We start from the raw sequence: 24,411 nt of genomic DNA, 5'->3' as shown, positions 1-24,411 counted from the left end.
TGATTTGCCTCTAGTGTGAATTTAATTAAGTGATAGCATTGGTGTTGTTTACTTATGTTGAATCTCAAAGCTGCTTTTATTGCCACAGTACTAAGGGATGTTGCTGCTTCGGACTCTTAGCAGGATATGTAATAGCTTAGTACAAATCCAGAAACAAATGGGGAAATGTACAGTGACTTGTGTCACCACAGAATGGTCAGGCTAGTGACTTAGCAGTGACTTTCAAAACTAAAATTGGTTACTTGAGGAGAGGAAAGATATGCAACAAGCCACTGGGCTAAGCATGCTAGGGAAAATACCTTTTCTTCTTCTTTTAAATGTGTTTTCTGTGAAACTTTCTGTTGACACCCTCAAAGCAACCATCACAATCAAAATTGCACAAAGCAATTAAGAGAAAAAATGGTTCTGACATGCACGAGAGAGAGAGAGAGAGAATATCATGTCATGACAAGTTGTAATAATCTGACAAAAAGGCTGATGTTTAGCTTTAGTACAACCCTCCTCTCCTGTTGATGGTTCATCTTCAGGCCAGCATTGCTTATGGCAATTTGGAAACTGCTATGGGAAGCTGATGTTTACCCATGTGATTGAATACAATAGACATAGGAATTGGTGGGCTCTAACAAACAGAGGCCTCCTGTTTTTTTTCACTGCTGGTGTTCCCTGCTGTTCTTGTAATAGCAGCAGTATGCCACTTTAGGAAGCTGCCTTGTACCAATTGTAGGAGAGAGAAAGAACAGTGACCTTTCTCTGGGTGTCTTCTATAGACATGCCTCACAGTGCATTATATGTGGGGCTGTCTTTGAAGATGGCCCCAAAACTCCTTGAACTTTGGCTTTGGGGTAACACCTTGCCATGGTTGAAAGAGCTCCACTGGCTGCTAGGCAATTGTGAGCACTACACTGTCTTGGACCCAGGTATCTAAAGGAGTGCCTGCTCCCTTATTGCTGCACTGCACACAGCAGTCATCCATTGATGCTCTCTTCCAGATGCCTGAACATCAGAGGTGAGGGAGGTGTTGAATGGCAAGAGGGCTTTTTCAACTGTGGTGCCCTTTCTCTGGACCTCCTTCTACAGGGAGGCCTACCTCATTCCTACCTTGTTACCCTTTAGGTGCCAGGGGAAGATTAGAGAATTAATTCACTTGTGATAATTTTTGCCTTCTGTTTAATGTAGTTCACACACACACGAGAGAGAGAGAGAGAGAGAGAGAGAGAGAGAGAGAGAGTCAGTCTTAAATTGTTGCAAGTTTCCTTGGAATGAATGAAAAAGGGTGGTATAGGAAGGTGTTAAATAAATACATTTTCCATTCTTAAATTTGTTTTGACTTGCCATAGCATGACAGAGGGGAGAGGTGTGGCAGTCTGACTTAGATTATATAGTTATTGCTTGAGGTGACACAAAGCTTCACTTCTCAACTGCGAATGGAGCCTGAGAGCCACTTTACATGAAGTCATGTTGGCTTTTGTGTAATAGCAATTTCACAATTCCAATATCCGCAAAACTTGTTTTGAAGGCCAACACTGTCTCCTAGAATCTTGAAAGCACAGGGCTAAAGTGACAAGCAAGCCCTCACCTAACCCCAGACAACAGTCATTTCTGTGTTTCCTGCCTTTTATACCTGAAGATGAGAATGCCAGTTGTTTAAGGTAATATAGCTCAAGGAATATATTTTTAGTCTCAGAACAAGTACTGGTAGTGATTATGAATGATTGGGTCGATCATGTCATTTTGGGGTTTCCACAGGCTTGCTAGGTATGTGAGCTGTTTGTCCCTTCTGTTGTCCACCTGGTAAAATGAAGATAATGGTTGCTGTGCTTTGAGGTGCAAGGATTAAAAAGAAAACATTAAATATCAATTAAGTGGGCCAGAGGCATTTTGGTGGAGAATTTGAGAGGCTTGAATCTCTTTACCAAAGTTCAAGCTTTCTCCAAGAGATCTAGATCAGCAATTTCCCAACAATTCCCCCCACAGACCAATTAAAAATGGCTGATAGTCTTGAGAGACCACTTGATGGTTTTTCTGACTGTTGTAGCAATTGCTGTGCCCTGTGCTAGATAGTGTCTGATTTTTAGTTGTATTTTGTTGCTTCTTTTATTTCTTCTATTGGTGGAATTCAGTGTAGTGCTAAGTGGAGTATGCGTGCGAGGTCTGCTCAAGCAACAAGACCTTTCACTCTGTCATACCCCAGTGCACTCCTTAAATGTGTTCTTGATTTCTCCCCCAATCCTCCAGAGTTGATTTAGGGGGCATGGAAGAGGAGAGGGCAGAAAAGTTCTGTTGCACAAGCAGACCTCATTCCTTACATGGAACAACTTGGTTAAATCCCACCCACTGCCTTTTATTATATACTATGATAAAAATAGTTTGTGTTCCATTGAATACAAATTATAACACAACAAAATACATACAGTACCAGAAAAAGCAATACAAATACAATTTAAATGATTATGAATATTTAATGTGAACATGCCACAGACCACCTGAACCCCCAATCTAGGACATCACCCGATGTCCATTGTATTAAGTATTCATGATGAGTTGTGTTGATGGTGCCATTGGGGAGGTCAACACAATCCTGCTTTCAGTACTGTTTGCAGCTGCAAATCTTTTGGGGATGTCACACTGCTTCATTTCCAACCAGTGCACGTTTCGTAACTTTCCGTGGAAATCCCATAACTTTTAATACCATAAATATTCTGGTTTATTTTTCTTTTGCTCTTACTGTGTTCTAGCCCCCTTCCACTGACGCAGTGGCACTGGAGAATCATCACAGAACAAACTAAAGCAGAATCAGCCCACTACTGATGTGCTATTATTGTGTCACAAACATGTTGCCGAATACACCCACAATAAAATACCAGTCTGGAGGGCCCTGTGATCTCCTCTTCCTTCAACCCTTAGAGCAGGAAAATTGAGAAAGAAGGCAGCGCTGCAGAGATAGTTAAAATGTTTATGGGTTTCCTGCTTTTCTCCCCTATCTTAATCCTTTCATATTTTAGCCTCTTTCCTGCCATTCAGATAAAAATGTGAGAATTTATAGAGTGAAAGACAATCAGCCAGATGGCTCTTCCTGTACATCAGACAGATCAGTGTCAGGGAAAATAGTTTAATAATAGTCATATACTGTACTTACGCGGCGTTTTGAATTTCACAGCACCCCCATAGATGTTTCTGATCTGCTTTGAATAAATGCATTAATAATGACGTTGGAGATACACAGTTAAAAGCAGATGGAAAAAAATATGGCAGTGCAATCCTTTCGATGTCTACTCAGGAGTAAACCCCATTGAGTTCAGTGGGACTTACTCCCTTCCTGCCATGTATGTCTAGAATTGCAACCTTAAACCATTTCAGACCATCTGGTACAACAGTGAAGGGCTTTGAGGGTAATTGCCAAATATAATAGCTTGTATAATACTGTTGCTGCTGGAGACAAAAAAAAAAAAAAAGGGTCCAAATGTCATGCAAACACTTTTTAGGGCTTTCCTTTTCTTTTCCAAATGTGGCAACACATGTTTGATTTCTGCTTCCTTGGTTTCTTTTAGGGGACATTACGCAGAAGGGGTATGAGAAGAAAAGGGCAAAGCTGTTGGCTCCATATTTTCCACAGACCCAAGGTAAGCCTTGTCTTAGAGTTCAGAATAAGACGTGCTCTTGCCTCAGAGAGTTAATGCTTATGGTAGGGATACCCATTCTCAACAAAACTAAAATTTGGACCAGTGCAGCCATTATGGCTTCAAGACAGCTTTTTCTTTCTCTCTCCCCCACCTTCGCTTTGCTTGGCACCTGAGTAAGAATGAGTGCTTGTTCATGATTTTGTGACATTTTGATTGGTTATAATAAAGGGACTTGGGGAATTTTTCAAAACACGTCTTGAGTTTAACCCTTAGCATGCATTCTAAGGGTAACCTACCTCTTCCTCTGCTTAGCGTAGATTTTTGGGGGACAGCTTGTTTATTTGGCACATGTGGCAGATTGGCAAGTAGCATCCCAGGAGATAATCTCATTGCCTGGATGTTAGATAAATGGTGGTGCCCATCCCTGCTCCACTACACCACTGGGGATGGGGTGGGAGGTAAAAGTAAAGGTAAAGGGACCCCTGACCATTAGGTCCAGTCCATAGCTGTCAACTTACAGATTTGAAAATAAGGGACCAGCAGCCTCAAAAATAAGGGATCAGCAGCCAAAATAAAGGATTTTAGACAAGCAGCTGAAATGCGAAGTTAAAAGGGACCGAATAATTTGGGAGAGCAGCATTGGTTTTTAGCCCTTCGTTTCCAGAGGTTGCTGCTCAAGACACCAGCTGATGAAACATTGCAATTAAATAACTACAAGCAGCAACCACTTTTCGCGCAAAACGAAGTCCAAGCTACGAAGATGCTGCTGCAGTTCTGTATCTTTTCTCTCGTGCTCCATCTGCAGCTCTCAGTTCCATCAGGTGGGGCGGGAGGAAGCAGGGGAGAATAGCGCCTGAAGTAAACCCGCAGATCAGACCATCTATGCTAGTCTACCACTACAAATCTATGGGAGAAGCGTTTGCGGTCCTTCCTCTGCTTTCCCCCTCTATGGTTAGCCCTTGGAACACCTGCCCACGCCTCCGCCTCCTCCTCTCTCTGAACTGCTTTCTCTATGGTTGCCCTCGCTCTCCTCTCAAGGCTCCTCAGCAATTCATAGGCCGGCAGGGAGGGAGGGAGGGAGGGAGAGGAGCTGCTTCCTTTGAAACCCAGGAAATTCAAGGGACATCATCAATAAGGGACAGCAGCGGGACACGGCGCTGGGATAAGGGAGTTTCCTGCCAAATAATGGACGGTTGACAGCTATGGTCTAGTCGCGGATGACTCTGGGGTTGCGGCGCTCATCTCGTTTAATGGCCGAGGGAGCTGGCGTACAGCTCATGTGGCCAGCATGACTTCTGGCGAACCAGAGCAGCGCACGGAAACGCTATTTACTTTCCCACCGGAGCGGTACCTATTTATCTACTTGTACTTTGACGTGCTTTTTACTGCTAAGTTGGCAGGAGCAGGGACCGAGCAACGGGAGCTCACCCCGTCACAGAGATTCGAACCGCCGACCTTCTGATCGGCAAGCCCAAGGCTCTGTGGTTTAGGGAGACAGAGTGGCAATCTTGCTACATGAGAAGAAATCCACTTGCGAATTGTGGAGTGTCACCCAATGATTCATACACATTTTGATCATCTTGTCCATTAATACCAATGAGCTTATTCTGTACTGTCAGTGAGAATGCTTTGTGAATGTTGTTAGTTTTCATTGAGAATGTTCTACAAGCAGGGGTGGCTAATTAATGAAGAATAATTGTACTATCCACCCAGAAGTAGGAAGAATTAGCAGAAGAGGCTTAACTCGAAATAACTGTAGTATTGATGCTTACCGTTTTGTTCTTTTTAAGGCAAACTGTAGTTCAAGGCCATTTTTCAGTGGAGGGAATTGGTTGTATATGCAGAGAGTTTTGTGATGCAGTTGTTACTGTTATTAGCTGTTGATTAGCTGAATTTATTCCAAAGAAGAATAAGGGTAAAAGGGCATTGAATGTCACTGCTTCAAAATTGTTTTTGCTTTGTCAGTGTGAATTTGGGCTGATGGTGATTATCATTACCTTCAAGGTGATTTCATCAATGGCAGAAAAGAGAAAAACTTTGCAGTTTTCATGTTATATTAAATATGCCGTAGGGCTGCATTTTCAAAAGAGCTTAGAATTCATAATTCAGGCTGCATTAAGAGAGGGGGGTGGGAAATTCCAACTCAGCTTCTTCTTAACCAGGTGTGTTAAGCTGCATGGAAAATCTGGAAAGTAGCACAGCTGGCTTTTCTGGCATACAAATAAGCTGTTTCACTATACCTGAATAGAAGCTGGACCCTTAAAAAAACATTTGTCTCTTAAATTCTCACATTTTCTCACCCCACTTTGTCAACTTCATATGTTTGTGAAACCCACAAAAGGTGAACACATTTTATATTTCATCCTGTGTTTAGAGTTGTTCACCAGAATAACTTAGAAAGATGCACTGAAGGCCCCTGTACACAGTTTAGTATTTAAAGTCTGTTGCTTTCAGTGGACATTGGGCGTGTCTGGATTTTGCCTAAAGGCACTGGGGATGAACTTAGCGAACTGTAACCAAACTGAAAAGCTGTAGGGCAAATGAATGTGCTGGCACGTGAAGGCTGCATTACAGTGATTTGATGGAAATGTGTTTAAAACTTCTCCCACGAAATAACTCACCTCATTTTCAGAGCGGGTACATCTGACGCCCTGATGTTGTTGGACTCACAACTCCCAGCATGTCAAAATGGACAGGGGTGATGGGAATTGTAGTCCTAAACATCTGAAAGGCACTACAGTGGTATCTCTGGATGTGAACGGGATCCGTTCCGGAGCCCCGTTCGCATCCTGAGCAGAACGCAACCCGTGCGTGTGTGGGTTGCAATTTGCCACTTCTGCGCATGCACATGATGTAATTTTGAGCGTCTGCACATGCGCGAGTGGCGAAACCCGGAAGTAACCCGTTCCGTTACTTCCGGGTCACCGCGGGACACAACCTGAAAAGATTTAACCCGAAGCGACTTTAACCCGAGGTATGACTGTATTGGCTTATCCACACTTCCATTTAGTCCATGACTCCTAGGCTGAGAGGTTTTTCTTTTGTCACACGGGAAAACCTGCTGCTTACTTCTGAATTGGAGCAAACATCTATCAGGTTTTTCTGCGGATAGACATTTGTTCCGATTCAGCGGTAAACAGAGGGTTTTCCCAGGGAAAGTGGTAGGTTGAAAGAAAAACCTCTTAGACCTGTGCTTAGAAGTTACAGACCAAACGGAATAAATCTGTGGGAGAAAGGGAAGTGTGGGTGAGCCCTATGTTGGGGAAGGCAGACCTTGTTCTGTACGTGGTTCTATATAGGGACATGATCTAGTGAGCTGCAGCTTGCATGTTGAGCCCCTTAAAATCTCAGCAAATTTTCTCTCATCTTAGGAGTTTAAATCCAAGGACCTCTTGAAAGCTAGTGTGGCTTGCACACCTGTCACCTTGCACTATCACTTTGTTTTATTTTCCTTGCTTAAATGCTATTGAATAACTAGGAGAAGAAATGTAAGTGAACCATCCCCACACCTTCTTTTTCTTAATTGCCAAAGGAGTCAGCCAGAGCACTGGCAGAAGGCAGAAGGATAAACCATGTTGCTGATTAAGGTGGGGTTTACTGCTGCCATTGTGACTCAGGTGTGCCCTGTGCAGCAATGCTTGATGACAGATTTCCCATTCATTTCAGTGCCAACGGAGCATTTATGAGTAATGTAGAATGTAATAAGAACATCCTTAGTTTTGGAATCTGCTGTATTTCTGCTTTTGTAGGGAACATGAAAGAGATACTATTCAATTGTGCTTGCCTCTTTTTCTTAAAAAAGAAAAAGAAAATCAAAGCATTTCCCACTATAAACTAAGGCCTGTGTTCACCTTCTGACGCAGTAAGACTTTCTGTTTCCAATTAGCAGATAAGACCCAGGAAAGGTGTGCCACAGTGATGGTTAAAACTCCAGGCTTCTTTTCATGCAAAACTACCAGGCCACATTGTGTCAAGGAAATTCCTTGAAGGTGGTCTGATAAAAGATAGCACCTTATCTGTTTTGGATTCTGATTTAAGGAAATTGCTTAACTTTAGCAGCGAGAGTCAACAGAGTGACCCTTAAAAGATATGTCATTAGGGGCTGCTGTAAAATTAAGATTTTGCTTTGAACAATTGTATAGGAAATAATGTGCCTATTGTAATATAATCATCACACAGTTTTGGATTTTATGATTTATTCCTAAGATGTCTAAAACGTACTAGGGTGCTGTAAGACTAAAACAGAAGACAGCCCCTGCCGCAGGCAAACAATCTAAATTACAGACACAGCATGGTACAGGGAGCAGGAAGGGATTTGAGGGTGCTTGAGGCTGAGATTTAATTGAAGTGTGAAACAAATCTCTGGATTTGAAACTTTCCTCTCTTATTATCCTTATTAATTGCAAAGTCCCCTTCCAAATATGTAAGCCAAGTATGTTTCCTCACTCTTCAAAATTTTGTGTTTCCTATGGTCAGGCAGTAGAATCCTCTTCCCAATGCGTAATGATTCACAAAGATTCACAAAGCCCTGATGGCTTGTCATCCAAACCTCTCTCTGCACTATACTAAATGGCTTGTCATGCTACAGTAATCAAGCAACTTTCTTGAATGTGAGTCATATGTACATTTGCATTCTCCACCCCTGCAGAAAATAAAACTTTGCAAACCTGTACACACATGTGCATACTTGTCCCTTTGAAATCAGTGGAGTTTAAAGCCCATATAACTTCATACTCGATTGTACCTATTGCTAGAGAATGATCATAATCTGCCAAATGATGGTTTTCTTCAATTAAACTTCTGGTTCTTGCTTTTATGCTGTTCTCACCCTGTGACTATCATCCTTTCTTTTCTCCCCTTCCCTATTTGCAAATTTATATCAGTTATGCTTCCTCTTTCTGCCTCACTTTGCTTGGATTAGCATCTCTGTCAATGCAATTTCCTCTCCTCTGTTTTAAATGCAGTTTATTTATTTTTTTTATAAGATATTTATTAGGATTTTCAAAATATTACAAAATAGAAAAAGAAAAAAGAAAAATACAAAATAAAAATAGTTAAAAACAATTCAGTCTTTCAATCACTTATCTTTCATTTGCTTGTTTCCCAGACCTCCTCACGCCTCCCTTTTATGTATTCCACTTCAATTGTTAGTTTAGCAAATCCCTCCCCTCTTTGTTTATCCTAGCCTTCGATCTTAAAGTATTGTAACATTAAATTTTTACCTATTAATAGTCCATTTTTTCATATTCCCTTATAACATTACAGCTAAAAGCCACTTAGTTTCTAACCAACATCATTCTAACATTCATCAATTTTACAATATTTCTGTAAATAGTCTTTGAACTTCTTCCAATCTTCTTCCACCGACTCTTCTCCCTGGTCTCGGATTCTGCCAGTCATTTCCGCCAATTCCATATAGTCCATCACCTTCATCTGCCATTCTTCCAGAGTGGGTAGGTCTTGTGTCTTCCAATACTTTGCAATAAGTATTCTTGCTGCTTTAAATGCAGTTTAAAACAAATGTAGTTTAAATGCAGTTTAAAACAAATGTAGTTTAAATGCAGTTTAAAACAAACTGGGAGATGGCTTGAATGTGAGTGGAGGAAAATTCCAGACAAATGCAATCGAACACTAGTGAGGGCTCATGATCAAGTCTACCTAACGGCAGTGGAGGCAGCAAAGAAGGCAACATGAGAACGGGCCTTTTCCATGGTGGCTCCTCATTTGTGGAATACTCTCCCCAGTGTAGCTTTCCTGGTACCTTCATTACATAACTTTAGGCACCAGGCAAAAACGTATCTCTATAACCAGTCCTTTGATTAACATTCTGTGGCCTATAAATGTGTTGTGGGAGGGCGATTATTGGCTTCTTTTTGTTTTATCCTGTATTTTATGTCCTCTTTTTGTATTTTTCTGTTGTGAACTGCCCTGTGATCTTTGGATGAATGGGGGCATACAAATTTAATAAATAAAAGACGCCTACTTCTTGGGAGAAAAGCTATGACAAACCTAGACAGCATCTTAAAAAGCAGAGACATCACCTTGCCAACAAAGGTCCGTATAGTTAAAGCCATGGTTTTCCCAGTAGTGATGTATGGAAGTGAGAGCTGGACCATAAAGAAGGCTGATCGCCGAAGAATTGATGCTTTTGAATTATGGTGCTGGAGGAGACTCTTGAGAGTCCCATGGACTGCAAGAAGACCAAACCTATCCATTCTTAAGGAAATCAGCCCTGAGTGCTCACTGGAAGGGCAGATCGTGAAGCTGAGGCTCCAATACTTTGGCCACCTCATGAGAAGAGAAGACTCCCTGGAAAAGACCCTGATGTTGGGAAAGATGGAGGGCACAAGGAAAAGGGGACGACAGAGGACCAGATGGTTGGATAGTGTTCTCGAAGCTACCAGCATGAGTTTGACCAAACTGCGGGAGGCAGTGGAAGACAGGAGTGCCTGGCATGCTCTGGTCCAGGGGGTCACGAAGAGTCGGACACGACTAAACGACTAAACAACAAAAACAATAGTAGTTATTGTCAGTGGTTTTTTTTTCTCGGAAAAATTGGTGCTGGTACTCACCGTGAAGTTGTTATAGTAAGTGCCACACTTTTTAACAACAAGAAAAGAAGTGCCGGTACTACATACCCTTGATTACCTTCTGGGGGGGAAAGCACTGGTTCTTGTATAATGTAACTTCCTTTGGTGCCACAAAGGCACTGCACATTTCCAGTCCCATCTCCCATTGTTCTTGTAGATGTTTCCTCAAAACCCACTACTTCGGCAAAGCTTTTCCAGGACCCCTGACCCATTCCTCTTCAGTGCTGTCTCTTCACCAGTTAAATGTCATTGGTTTTTATTGCTCCTTTGGTTGACAGTATGATCTGGGTTTCTTAGGTTTAGTTTTCAGCTCACTGGTGACCTTAGAATAAGCCATAGGCTCTCACTCGTAGCCCGTGTGCCATCTTTTAAACATGGGGATAATAATAGAAGCTTCTGCTCAGTTGTTATGCCTATATCATTTTAATATGTTCTGTAAACCTTTTTTACATTTGATAATAAAAGGCAGTAGTAAATAAACCTTTTAAATAAAGTAAAGGTAAAGGTAAAGGTACCCCTGCCCGTACGGGCCAGTCTTGACAGACTCTGGGGTTGTGCGCCCATCTCACTTAAGAGGCCGGGGGCCAGCGCTGTCCGGAGACACTTCCGGGTCATGTGGCCAGCATGACAAAGCTGTATCTGGCGAGCCAGCGCAGCACACGGAAACACCGTTTACCTTCCCCCCAGTAAGCGGTCCCTATTTATCTACTTGCACCTGGGGGTGCTTTCGAACGGCTAGGTTGGCAGGCGCTGGGACCGAGCAACGGGAGCGCACCCTGCCGCGGGGATTCAAACCGCCGACCTTTCAATTGGCAAGCCCTAGGCGCTGAGGCTTTTACCCACAGCGCCACCCGCGTCCCTTAAATAAAGTACCAGATATGTTAACAAGAAATGAAAAGAACCTGCCTCATTTTATGCCAGTTTGTAGACAGTAAGAATTGCCTCCCAGTTGACCAGGCAGCGAATTTTCTGTAAATTGTGTTATCTCCCCTCCCGCTTTTAATGTTATGTGAGTATTATGAAGTTACATGAGTTTTACGATGTTATGAGTATTCTGATGCTATGCGGATATTATGTAAATATTATGTGAGGCCAGATAGACCAGTAAAGCATTTCATGAGCAAGTAGTTCTGGACTTAATTTGGAAGGTCGTTTGTGTTATTTTTCATGTTTACATAGTATTTTTAATTAAAATGATTAAAGCACCAAAACTAAAGTGACAGTTGACTACTTGTGCTGTCATGGTGAGGAAGTTTTAAATTTGAGATTTTTTGCTGCCATGCTTGTAGAGGTCAGTTATGTGTTCCTGTCTAGGAGGTCATTCACGCTAGATTTCCTGTTAGCTGATCTACGTATTCATATTTACAGATTACATTGCTGGTGTATTTCTACTTTTCATTTTCAGCAGATTTGAGAAACTTCCATAGTGCAAAAAAAGAAAAGAAAAAAAAAGAAAAAAAAGGATCACTCTAAAATAGGAAAGGAGGTGTTAAAATGCAGGGTTCCTTGTTGCACGGAGGGAGGAAAGCACACGGTCATGCAGATTTCTTGGGAACAAAACAAATGGGTATTCACAGCTGGCTTGATAAATGTTGGACTGTTCTGGACAAAGGATTAGCGTTGTCATTCTCTGCAGGATGCAGAAGAAAAGCAGCAACGTGAATCTCTTCACTAGTGCTGTTCCTCTGGGTTATTGTTGTTTTCGTATGCCTGCAATCAAATTGTAGCAAGTGTATATGCACACTTTGAATTGTGGGCTTCAAAGGATCCCGTGAGCCTTCACCTTTGGCTTCAATTCCTGGGGCTGCAAGGTTAGCAAATCAATGCTTCAGTGACATCTCTGCAGCAGAGTGACGGCTATGCCGAGAAGGGTGGGTGAATGGGACGGACTGTCTGTCGTCAGATTGGCTGCAGAAGAGCACTTCCCAAGGATATGGTTTCACAAGATGGTGGGGTAACATTTACTGTCACTCCTGGTTCTCAGACTTAGTCACCTGTGTTCCCTAGCACCGTACGCATTGCCCTGCTTGCTTCTTGCCTTTTCTTGTCCTAACAGGAAGCCGCTTCCAGGCTGCAATGTGAAAAGCACTGGTTCCCTTTTCAGAATCTCATTCCTTTGGGTTTGCTGGTGCAGGTTGAGTCCTTGTTTACACTAGCACCCCTTACTGGCTGAAGTTGAAAATACTGCTTTAGGCGTGCAATATTGCCATGTTTGCAGAACCCGGCTCCCCATCTGATCTACCATAGCAGAAGGAAATTTATCCTTTCATCAGGTTGTCAGCAGCTGGGTAGATTTGCCCATCGCTTTAGACTGTAAATATCAGGATTTAAGTAGTCTTTATTAAGAAGTAGAGAAAAGATCAATAAGAAAAGTATGCTATAGTTTTTGTTGAGCAGTGGTGCTTATAAAATATAAATAGAGGTTTCAAACAGGGTGCAAGGAAAGTGACATTTGTGAATGGTTATTATTTTCCACCTATTTGTTTAATTCAATTGGTTTTCTGCGCCCAAACATTCACAAAGTGACATACAGAGAAAAATGAAAAACAATAGAACATCAGGCAAAATATGAAACATTGTGTGGATAAAAATTAGACACACAGAGATGCTAAATTAGAAGGAAGGACCATAGTGAAGCAGCAACAGCTGCTGTGGCCTTTACAACTTTCTAGAATGGAAGGGGCCAAATGAAGATTAACTAGAAGAGAACTCAACAGCTCTGGAGCCACCACCAAGAAGACCCTGTAATGAGAAATGAAGGGCAATGTAAAACTATTAACAGTGGGGTGTTCCTGCTAGTGACTCAATTCAGGGCTATTCATTAAAAGCATCAGTCAATCCCAGGGTCTTTCATTTCTTTCATCTTGTTAATTGCTAACTCTTTTTATTTATAGAACCTCTAAATGTGCACAACCATTATTATGCTGCTGTTTAACAATCCTATATAAAAATTTCAGCAACATGGCATTGAAGAAACAAGTGCGCATGTGGTGGTTTGTATGGTAAAGTCTCAGAAAGCAGAATCTGCGATAGGCTTCCAGCAATCAGGATGAAAGACTCGTCTATGTCCATCTCTTTGTTCTCCCAACCTATGAACCCCTAAACCCTTCCTTTCTGCCTCTTTCTGGTGGTAGTTTCTAGTACAGTGGTACCTCGGGTTACAAACACTTCGGGTTACAGACTCCGCTAACCCGGAAGTAGTACCTCAGGTTAAGAACTTTACCTCAGGATGAGAACAGAAATCATGCGGCGGCAGCAGGAGGCCCTATTAGCTAAAGTGGTACCTCAGGTTAAGAACGATTTCAGGTTAAGAATAGACTCCAGAACAAATTAAGTTCGTAACCAGAGGTACCACTGTATAGCATTCCCAGTCATCAAAATATTCCAAGATCAATATGTGCATTAGGGGCAGGGCTGTAGTGTTTGGAAAATGATGCACATTCATTCAGAAGATTGCTGGGAAAAATTGGAGCTCTGTGTATCATTTTGCCTGATGCACATACTATACATACATATAACTTGATTGTGTGTTTTCTTTAAATACAATGTTCCTAACTGCATATTATTACTTCTGCATGGCTCCCTTTAGGGAATGGATCTAGCTTTTTACAGCTGTTATTTGGATAACCAGGCCTTTATTTTGTAAAAATTAAGAATGGCATTTATAGTGGTGCGAGCAGGCTCTTCTCAAGCAACTTTGTATTAGGCAACTTTTTAAAATAACCAACCTCTGTTCATTTACCTTTTCTTTTTGCTCTCCCCTCTCCCCCCACCTTGCTGAAAAGGAGAGCCCATAGCGAGCTCTGTCTTCTTACCTCCTGTAATAAATGTAGGGGATGCTCGTGCGTAAGTTGGTGCCACTCCTGGCTAGGTTGCCTTGTTAAACCTTTCTGTCTGGACAGCCCCTGCACTTCGTGGCTGCTCAGTCGCTAGCAGAATCCGTCAGTGGGCGTTTCTTAAACCTTTTCCAGCATAAAAGTTGTTTGACTCCAAGTCTCCTCCTACTCTCCCTGCGTGGAAGTCTTCTGCGCAGGGAGGGCGTGGGTAGCGGAGGACCTGTGCTCTCCTCGCTGATCTCCGGCGAGGAGTCCTGGAGCCCCCTCGCCGATTCCCCCATCTGCCCCCCTTTATCCCTGGTGTTACGCTGATTTCTTTCCCCAGATGGTGAGCTGCCTCTCCCCCTGCTGGGCCCTTCTCCAGCATCGCTCGAGAGCCTAGCCTCCGCCTCTGGTTCCGATGTCAGTTTCCTGACACCTCCTTTCTCAAATGCAGGCGGATCAATAAGTAGGTCAATGCCATTGATTTTTTTTTTTAAAAAAAATACACCATAATTTCAGCCACCTCCCAGAGAAGTTGGTCTATATCACTAGGCCATTGTGTTATCTTCTGCATGCTTATTCCCCAATCTACTTTTTTTTTTTACACTCTTTAGACAACAGGGACTGTTTTATGATAGTAGCTTATACTACTACTTTTCAGCCACTAGACTACTTATTTAGACATACTTTAGTGGAATCGTTTCCCTTAACGGTTAACCCATATTGCACATTCTTACAAAGCACAGCTGGTTTGCATTGGATAAAAGCATCACTATTCAGTGTAGATGAAAAAGACAAAGGCTGCTTCTTATGCACCCCACTTTTTGTACTGCATGAAATACATGTTCAGGCATGGATTTGAAATAAGAAATGTCAAGTGTAATCTGCCTTGAATTACAGGAACTACCATATGTGTAGTTCTGCACCTTCAGACTACAGTGTTGTGATCACTGTACAGGCCTCATGATGCCTCATATGTCTGCTTTCAAGCTCCATCTTTCTTCTTCTATAAGATGCAAGACCAGGATGCAGAGACTTCAGAGCTCACTGTGGTGCTGGCTTCTAGGAATTTTAAATAAATGTCTATATCTCATATAGGTATATTTGTGTGTGTGTGTGTGTTTTAAATTGCTACTAAACTCAAAGTTGCCAACAAGCATGGATCTACCTATAACAGCCATACGCATTTCCTTTCACATCTGCCTCTCTGGCTTTGTTACTGATTATGAATGAGCACATTGTTGACTGCTTGTCATTGAGGCCTAATAAAGGAACAGTTCTGCCAGTTTTGCCCCCCCCCCCAAAAAAAACCCCCATTGTCAGCCATTTTATTTATGATGCCTTTCCATGTACTAAAGGGGAGATGCAGCTAAAAACTAATGGCAGTTAAACCTTCAGCAGCAGCTCATAAAACCCCCAACAAAACTACTGCTACCGCGTTGCCTATCTAGAAGATCCCGCCAGCAGAAACTGCAGATCCAACAGGATTATTCTAAAGGGAATTCTAAATACAGCCACCTAACATCTGCCAGGCTTAGCTGACTCCTGTTTGCTTTGTCAGGGAGCAGTACAGCAGTGCTTGATTTACTGTAAATACTATGCAGCCTGCCTCCTCCCCTAATCTCAAAATCTTGCTTGGCTGCTTTTTGTTATAGAAGGCACAAAGAGCCAGCCATCAGTGAGTCTCATTCCCGTCCAGGTGTGTTAGCTGCCAATGAAAATGAATGGCCTTGCTTCCAGGCCGGAATAGGAGAAAAACAAATCGCTTCTTGGAAGTGAGATGTTTAATTGTGCTTAGAACTTTGAAGAAACTGTTGAGGAAGCATGCAGCTTTTGAATGTGCTGCTTGCTGTAAAGGAAGAGCAACTCATGTGGGGGTTGAGGCAAAATGTCTTCCTTCCTCTATCCTTGATTTGAACTTGTAGTTTTCCACACCACTAAGACGTGCGGAATATAGAGAAGCTCTGGCTGGTGGGGGAGAAACCAACATCTTTCTGTTATCCTGGCATAATAAATGCTTGCATGATTTTCACACAAGGGTGTGCACATTCTCTCCTCCCCACTCCCTTGGAGGTTATCCTTGCACTGAGAAACATCAGGCGAAAAGCAGCCTCCCAAATCCTCATGTTGAAAGGGATGCGAAAGTCGAGCACAACTTTTGTCTGCTACCAGGAAGCAGAATCCTTCACGTGTGGCTCCTTGCTTCGCGTGTCAGCTCCTTGCATAACCTGACTGTGTGACTCTACTAACCTTAATCACAACGGCAACAGATCAACACCTCCTCCTACCCAGGGCTGGCCCACCCATGAGGCAATATGTTCGTTTGTTGGTATGCCTCTGTGTCTCCCATCTCTATCAGCAGAGTTTATTGTATTTAATCGTAACTCTGTAAAAGCTTTCCGAAGTTGTGCAAAAGTCAATTCATTAAAATAAGATGTATGTTCATTGGCCTCTCTAAGTATAAAATATAATGGGACGCATGTAGATGTGTACATAGAGTTTAGATCATTTTTAGTTGCCACTGACCTTATGGTTCGTTTAAAGATATTTTTCTGGGAATATAAGAGAAGTTCTTTGATCTCAGTCACTGAGAGGTCATATCTGCCCATCAGTTGGGCAGCGTGATGTATCAATCCAGTATATTTTCTTTTAATTGTTGAATGATTCTGTGTACATTGCGGCAGCCTTTGGCTATGTGCAATAAAACTGACTGACTGATGAGGCAATATGAGATGACTGTCTCAGGCAGGGGTGTCCAAACTTTTTTCAAAGAGGGCCAGATTTGATGAAGTGAAGGGCCGCAAGGGCCGACCAAAGTTGTTGAGCTTTTCTTAGAATTTTACCCCAGGAAATAAACTGCCACAGCCCCCCCCCCCCATGCCGCCTCTACAGTGGCCTATAGGAGGTCCTGCTGGTCTCCACCTATCCCTAGGGAGGGAATAGTGGGGGCTGCCCTCTGGAGTCTCATCGGCTCTGCACCCACTTGGTGTGGTTCAGAGCAGATCCCCTTCCCCCCTCGCAACAGCCTTTGATTCCCATTTCAACCATCAGGTAAGGTTGATTTGATTCTCCCTTTCCTGTTCCCAATGTAGATCTTCACTCACCCCTTCTTCTTTGGCTGGTGTGTGTATGGGGAGGGGCATTTTGTGGTTCGCCTCCTGTGCCAAAATGTCTTGGGCCAGCCCTGTACTTACCCTCAGGCAAATAATTGAAAATCGGAGCCAAAATTGAGATGTTTAGAGATAGACATGCTGATCAGTCCTAGTGGCCTGAATCAGTGCACTCTCCTTAAAAACTGAAGTTGCGGGCAGCTTACTCAGCACTTGATAGAAGTAGATAATGTCCTAGAAAATTTCATCTTATTTGCTTAATTAATGGCATGTGGTTAACAAAATTTGCTGGTATCATCTTCATGAGTTGTTTAGGTACTCAGGTACTGATAGTGATCATGTTATCTTCATTCTTCTTATTTTAGACGCCTGTCAAAAGCTTCTTTTGTTTCAGCAAGCTTACCCAAATAATTGAGTGACCTCTATTTTTTTTATTTGTTTTTAATGAAGATGGTTTTATGTATGCTTGTTTTTAATTGGTTTGTGGATTTTAGCTGTGTTTTATTTACAATTTTATTTGTACACCACTTGGAGAGCTCTTTGATAAAGCAGTATATTTCTGCCCTGGTGGCTGACAATGGGAGCATTATCAGAGTTTTTGTATGTAAGGATACAGAAATCTTTTAGCCAGTGACAAAAAAAGCTAGCTTAGGCTCCAACTCTAGATGATGATTAGTAATCAGTGTGAGTGTGGTGAATATATCCTTTCAGAATAGGTCTTTTGGTTTGCAACCCCACCACTTATGAACAAAAATGCCTGGTGAATTACAGCTGCTCCAGCACTGAGGAGTGCTCAGTTGAAGTTTTATTGGTGTCCAGTGCCAACGGAGTAGTATTATCATTGTGGGTTTTTTTGGATCTTGGCTGATAATGATGTAGATTTCATCCTGCTTTAACATTTCTTTGTACATCGCCCAGAGAATCACAGATATGGGCCATCTAATAAATCAAGTTAAATAAATAAACAAATAAACCGCATTGTCCTTCTGGAAAACTAGAAGAAATTAGGGCAAGGGTAAGGTTGTATATCATATTCCTTTGCTTTGTTAATTAAACTAGGCAGCCAAATGCTTGCATTGATTCTTGCCAATTTCCTGCCATTGATCTTTTTGGCATTCAGTACACACTGGCATAAATTTGAGGAGAGGAGTAAAACCACCCAGCTTCAGGAGAAGGCCAAGAATGGTGAAGCTTTGTAAAATAGCGCAGGCAGCAATTTCTGCATTTAACGCATAAGCAGGGGATATTCATTCTGTATTTTTGATTGGTCATCCTCTGTGTTTTGCATGTTTGCTCTTTGGCTTACCATATGGGCAAATTATTCTATGCAAAGCATCCAGGTGGCTGAATGGAATTCCCACCCAATCTTGCATTATGCATAAATGCAGGCACAAAAGTACATTTTGCATGTCACCTAGGTCTTTAGCTCTACTATTGTGGCTTTTGCTCAAAAGTCTACCCTTAGGTTTGTGAGCAAGTATAACAGAGCAGGGAAGGACAGACTTCAGGTTTGTTGGCTCTGCTTTGGTTCTTTTACCCCTAGAACACCAAGATCTACCATCCAGAGCCATATGCAAAAGATAAACACTTAGAATTAACCTTCAGAGGATGTTCTAAGCCTAATTGGTTTTCAGTTCCAGAATGAAACTTACCTCACAGTCCTTTCACACACACAATGTCCACTTCTGGTTAGGCTTCTTCATTTCATCTGTCTAATTTAGGTGGGGTGGGGTGGGGGAAAGGCTTTGTTGTTGCTGTTGTTAAACAATATGGAAGTCTCCTTATTGATCTACGGCAAATCACCCAGCGTTTCCAATAGATCCTGGTCTCCTCGCTGCTGTTAATATACACCTTATCCAGAGGTAGGAATGCAGTTGGCACTTTGGTCTAAACCACTGAGCCTCTTGGGCTTCCCGATCGGTGGTTCAAATCCCCGTGACGGGGTGAGCTCCCATTGCTCTGTCCCAGCTCTTGCCAACTTAGCAGTTTGAAAGCACACCAGTTCAAGTAGAGAAATAGGTACCACTTTGGCAGAAAGGTAAACGGTGTTTCTGTTCGTTCCGGTTTCCGCCACAGTGGTCCGTTGCTCCAGAAGCGGTTTAGTCATGCTGGCCACATGACCCGGAAATATGTCTGTGGACAAATGCCAGCTCCCTTGGCCTGAAAGTAAGCTGAGCACCGCAACCCCATAGTTGCCTTTGACTGGACTTAACCGTCCAGGGGTCCTTTACCTTTTACCTTTACCTATCCAGAGGTAATGACAGACTTCTGCCTGTACTGTTGCTGCGTGGTGGCACTTGGAACCATTGAGTACAATTGTTTCAATGCTACTGAAGCAGTACACATGCCAACCCTCAGTCTTAAATCCTTCCTCACTTTATGAATCCTCCTAAATTTAAGGTGATGTTTAATAATAATAAAAAAATCAGTATTAATCTCAAATTGGAATAGGTTCTCACATCTTAATTACCATATTTTTCGCTCTATAAGAAGCACCAGACCATAAGACGCACCTTGTTTTTGGAGGAGGAAAACAAGAAAAAAAATATTCTGAATCCCAGAAGCCAGAACAGCAAGAGGGATCTGGTTTCTGGGATAGCCTCTTGCTCTTCTGTTTTCTGGGATAGTTGCGCGAAGCCTCTTCAGGGCTGAGGGCTCCCCCTGCCCTCAAGAGGCTTCACGCGGCTAAGCCAGAAGTCAGGACAGCAAGCAGGATCACTGCGCAGCGATCCCGCTTGCTGTCCTGGCTTATGGGATAGCCGCGCGCAGCCTCTCCCGGGCAGCGGGATGAAGGTTCCCCCAAGAGCCGCGCTCCCTTTAAAGAGTGCACGGAGCGTGTGTGTGGCTCTTGGGGGCTTTTCCCCGAGGAGGGAGAAGAGCAGCCGTTCTATGCGGCTCTTTAAAGGGAGCGCTGAGCAGAGCCTCCCGCTTGCATTCGCTCCATAAGACGCACACACATTTCCCCTTACTTTTTAGGAGGGGAAAAGTGCGTCTTATAGAGCGAAAAATACGGTATGTGACATTTACCACAGGGTGAATCAACCTTTACTTTGCCCCGTGCCAGGAGTGGATAGAGGGTGTCCATCTGCCATTAATGAAGCATCCCTAGCTACTGCTTTTAAATAGCTGTGCTGTAGTGGTAAGTGTAATAGCAACCAAAGGAATGAGTGATATTCATAAACATCATCATCATTTGCCAGCCAGCTAAAGCAAACCGGGCACTGCACAGAGATGGAATTTATTCCTCCATGTCCATTTATATAATAGGGGAGTCATTGCAGTGCGTTAGTGGCAAGGCTGCCCACACACCTTACTCGACATGTTTCACACACAATTATGGTGCACAGATTGGGTATGACAAATGGCATGCCAAAGTTCCTTTAAAAAAAGTGAACTGACTCATTTCTAGCAAGCCCAGACACAGTCACGATCCTGGGGTTCAGGGTGGAGTAGAGAGGAGGCAGCAGACAAGTAAATAGCTAACCTGGTAACCCTGCCAAAATACAGACAAGGTGTCAGCTGCTTTTATTTTAGTCAGCATAAATGTCATGTCATACAGATTTCCTACAGGAAGTTCAGCTCCCTCTCCTCCCCACTTCATTGCAGTATAATTGCTGCTTTCTTTGTTCCCCTGTAGTTCAGGATTGGGTTTGCTCCAAAAGACATATATTGGACAGCTTTTTTTTTTTTTTTTAAAGTTTGGGTCTTTAATTCTATAGAAAACTCCAGTTAGGAAAACAGTCATATCCAAGCATAGGAGTCAATTCCTAGGGGCCGAAGTCTCTCCCGCCTCCAATAAAATATTTGAGGGGACCATGGACTCCCAAAGTTCATGGGCATTGCCATTCAAATGGTATGCATGTGCCACATCTTGTGATTGATTATGCAAGTCAGGGCTTATCCCCCCCCCCCGGCAATATTTTATTCAAGTTGGCACCCCTCTCTCCAGGTCCTGCCAGATTGTTTATTTTTAATTGCCCCATAAATGTGCAGTTTTGGTCATTTGTTGTGGGGGGCTTAAATGCCTTTCCCCCAATGTAAAATACTGCATTTCCCCTATATTCAAGCTGCAGTATTTGCCATTGGAAAGTAATGAGATTATTTCCTCCAGGTAGTGTATCGGTTGCCCTTTGGAATGTTGTTGTGTGGAATAAGCTTGTGCAGGTGTGAGAAGTACCTGTTGCCTAGTGCACACAATTCATGACAAGTCAGAGTCTCTCTATCCCCAGTAACCAAGCATCGTAAAAAGTATTTCATTGTGTTATTTCCCTAGTCAATGACAAGGTAATGGTACCCTCTCCTCCTCATTGGTGTATAGCTGATAACTTGTAGTTTTTACACCTAATTCCACCCCACCCCCCTGGTCTGCTGATGCCAGTTTTGCTAGGCTTTGACTACCGAAGGCAGCAAGCAATACCTATATTCTTGGTTTCTTGACAGTTTTGAAAACCAAATGACTCAGCTTTTCTTGCTCTAAAATAACGGCTTGGTTCACATGTCACATTAAATGAACCATGGTTGAAACCCGGGGTCATAATTTGTTTCTTTCCATTACAATTTTTGTGTCTTAATAATGTGTGAACCTGGGATTGTGAAAGCATTTAGCTATTCAAGAGTCCTTGGCTACCGCTGAATGTGTGGATAACATTGGCCGATTTTCTTGTGGCAGGCTCTGTGCTGCATGTGAGTTGAATGGCAGCTAGCCATGGGGTGGGGAATGTCAGTGGGTGACAGCACTGCATTGAAATTGTACCTAAGATTACCTGAAAATCAGTCTTACATTTGGGGAAAGAATTATATTCTCCTATGTGAACTCTGATATAGTGCTTGCTTAGTGCTGCTTTGGGTACCAAAATAGAGAAACCTGGTTGCCCTGCAGCTCACTCGCATTCAAGTACTTTGCTTGTAGGATGGCAGCTGTCTCTGGATGTTGTTGTTGTTGTTCAGTTGTGTCCGACTCTTCGTGACCCCATGGACCAGAGCACGCCAGGCACTTCTGTCTTCCACTGCCTCCCGCAGTTTAGTCAAACTCATGCTGGTAGCTTCGAGAACAATGTCCAACCATCTCGTCCTCTGTCGTCCCCTTCTCCCTGTGCCCTCCATCTTTCCCAACATCAGGGTCTTTTCCAGGGAGTCTGCTCTTCTCATGAGGTGGCCAAAGTACTGGAGCCTCAGCTTCAGGATCTGTCCTTCCAGTGAGCACTCAGGGCTGATTTCCTTAAGAATGGATAGGTTTGATCTTCTTGCAGTCCATGGGACTCTCAAGAGTCTCCTCCAGCACCATAATTCAAAAGCATCAATTCTTCGGCGATCAGCTCTCACTTCTCTGTCTCTGGATACCTTTTTAAAAAGGTGGCAAATTGTGAGTGGGAATAGGGTGCATTTGAATGGGTTACCTTCAGTGCTAGAGTATGATACAGTGCAACCCTCTGATGCAAGCACTTGCAAACTCAAGTGGAACTTACTCCCAGATACATGTGTGCTGGATTGGAGCCCTTCGATAGGCTCTGCTAGGCACTCTATTTTCAGTTTCTTTGTTTTTAAAGTGGCCTATTACCTTTGCTTGGTATTAGTCCAAAGATTGTTACAGTCAATATTTGGGTTTCTTAGCATTAAACAAACTGCGTAAACTCTTCTGGAAAGAAGTTATTGCTATGTGGATTGTAGAAGCTGTTAATGCTTATTTAATTTGACATTTCCAGCAGAGATCAAGTATCCCCCGCAGTTTTGCGGGCAAAAATGTGTATAAGGTGCCCTTGAGCTGACCATAGTTAATTTTTAAAATCTTTCAGTATTGTATTTCTGCCATGACATGGTTGACCCCACTGTTTTACAAGTATAGTACTTAAATGTTTACTGGCATGAGTTGGTCCAAGTCGACTTCCCAGCTCTGTCTAACAGAATTTTGAAGATAGTCCTGTATAAGGGTGGGGGTGGAAATAGTCTAAAGATTCAGGGAGATCTCTGCCAAGAAAAAGAAAAAGAATCCTTTGAGCTGGCTAATCGATTTTCTGTTACCAATTTCAGGGCTTACAGATATACAATTGAATATCAGGTTCTCTTTCTTTGTGCTTTTCAATATGTACCTGAAACTACTGGAAGAGGCCATCTGAGGTCTGGGTTGAGCAGCCCTCAATATAGAGGGTGGTAGCCAGCTCTTTTTCTTTATTTCATCACATTTTTGATTTTCCAGAATAAGCAGTTTGAGGCAAGACAGGTCCAAAACCATTTAATTGCAGTTCTGTTCTTGAATCTAAACTCTTAAATGATTTTGAATTTGGACTACACAAACCTCTCCCCAAGGCATGGCTTAGGCTACTTTATAGTTGTACCACCAGCTGCAGGACTTTTATTGAAGCACTCTAAAATACTTTTTTGCTCTTTTGCTCTCACTTATATCTCATATGGTTATCCAAGGTAAGCTATGCAACCCTTTGTGGAAGTAAGTGCTGTGGTTTGTAACTTATTAGTGCTGATATAAATCCATTGCTTGCATTCTCTCTAGAATACACTAAAACAATTGTTGAATAGAGTTTCTTCAGAGATAAGTACTGGAGTGGGATAAGCAACTATTCTGGAAGTCTTTTGAGTATACGTATTAAAAGTCTTAATACCTTGTGTATGGGACACATATTATAAGTGCTTCAAGAAAGGTAGTTGTCTCTTTTCCAGGTACTTCCCCCATTAATTCATTTAGTTTACTTTGAAGCCATTTTTTAATGTTGCGGGTTATCCCAAGAGAAAAATGTCTAGGGTTGAAAGTGGAGCCGTGGGTATGAAGTATATTTCTGACTGTTCTCCATTATTTTGTAATCCTCTGCAAACCTGAATGTTATTGTAAAGATGAATCATTTTTTGTAGAAAAATTTCCATGTTTGGGCCCATTTGAATGAATGACAGTATGTTTTAGTTCTTTGTTAGTCTCACCCTCTGGGATCAACATGGCAAGCATGCTGTTCTTACAGAACTTTTTTTTTTTAAACTTGTGAAAATTGGGAACCAAAGCCATGAAAGAAATGACAATTGAAATGTAAACACCCACCCACATTCTCTCTCTCTCTCTCTCTCTCTCTCTCTCTCACACACACACACACACACACACACTATGTCTGTATCTTTGTCTGTATTTGCCTGTAGTATTTTGCCTGTTTGTAAGAGGTCCCTACCTATAGCCCCTACATTTATTTGCTACCAAACATTGGACATCCCATTTGGCTAGCCAGTAAAGAACGTTCAGCATCTTCAGTTGTCGGTTCGTCACAGCTCAAAATGT

The 24,411-nt window shown here is 42.5% G+C and overlaps 1 protein-coding gene across 3 annotated transcripts in view; it reads left to right on the top strand.

Annotated features, from left to right (window-relative positions):
• The window catches only part of DIP2B (disco interacting protein 2 homolog B), a 187,593-nt gene that overhangs the window by 81,597 nt on the left and 81,585 nt on the right, over positions 1 to 24,411 (top strand). For all 3 annotated transcript variants that reach the window (XM_080994364.1, XM_080994365.1, XM_080994363.1), the window contains exon 2: positions 3,549 to 3,620. In XM_080994364.1, the coding sequence (XP_080850490.1) occupies positions 3,549 to 3,620 (72 nt within the window). The remainder of the gene's footprint in view (positions 1 to 3,548; positions 3,621 to 24,411) is intronic.

The sequence above is a fragment of the Podarcis pityusensis genome (genome assembly GCF_964106645.2).
Source record: "Podarcis pityusensis genome assembly, chromosome: 2".
NCBI lineage: Eukaryota > Metazoa > Chordata > Lepidosauria > Squamata > Lacertidae > Podarcis > Podarcis pityusensis.
Note: the sequence above shows the minus strand (reverse complement) of the source record. Positions and strands in the feature narration are given on the sequence as shown.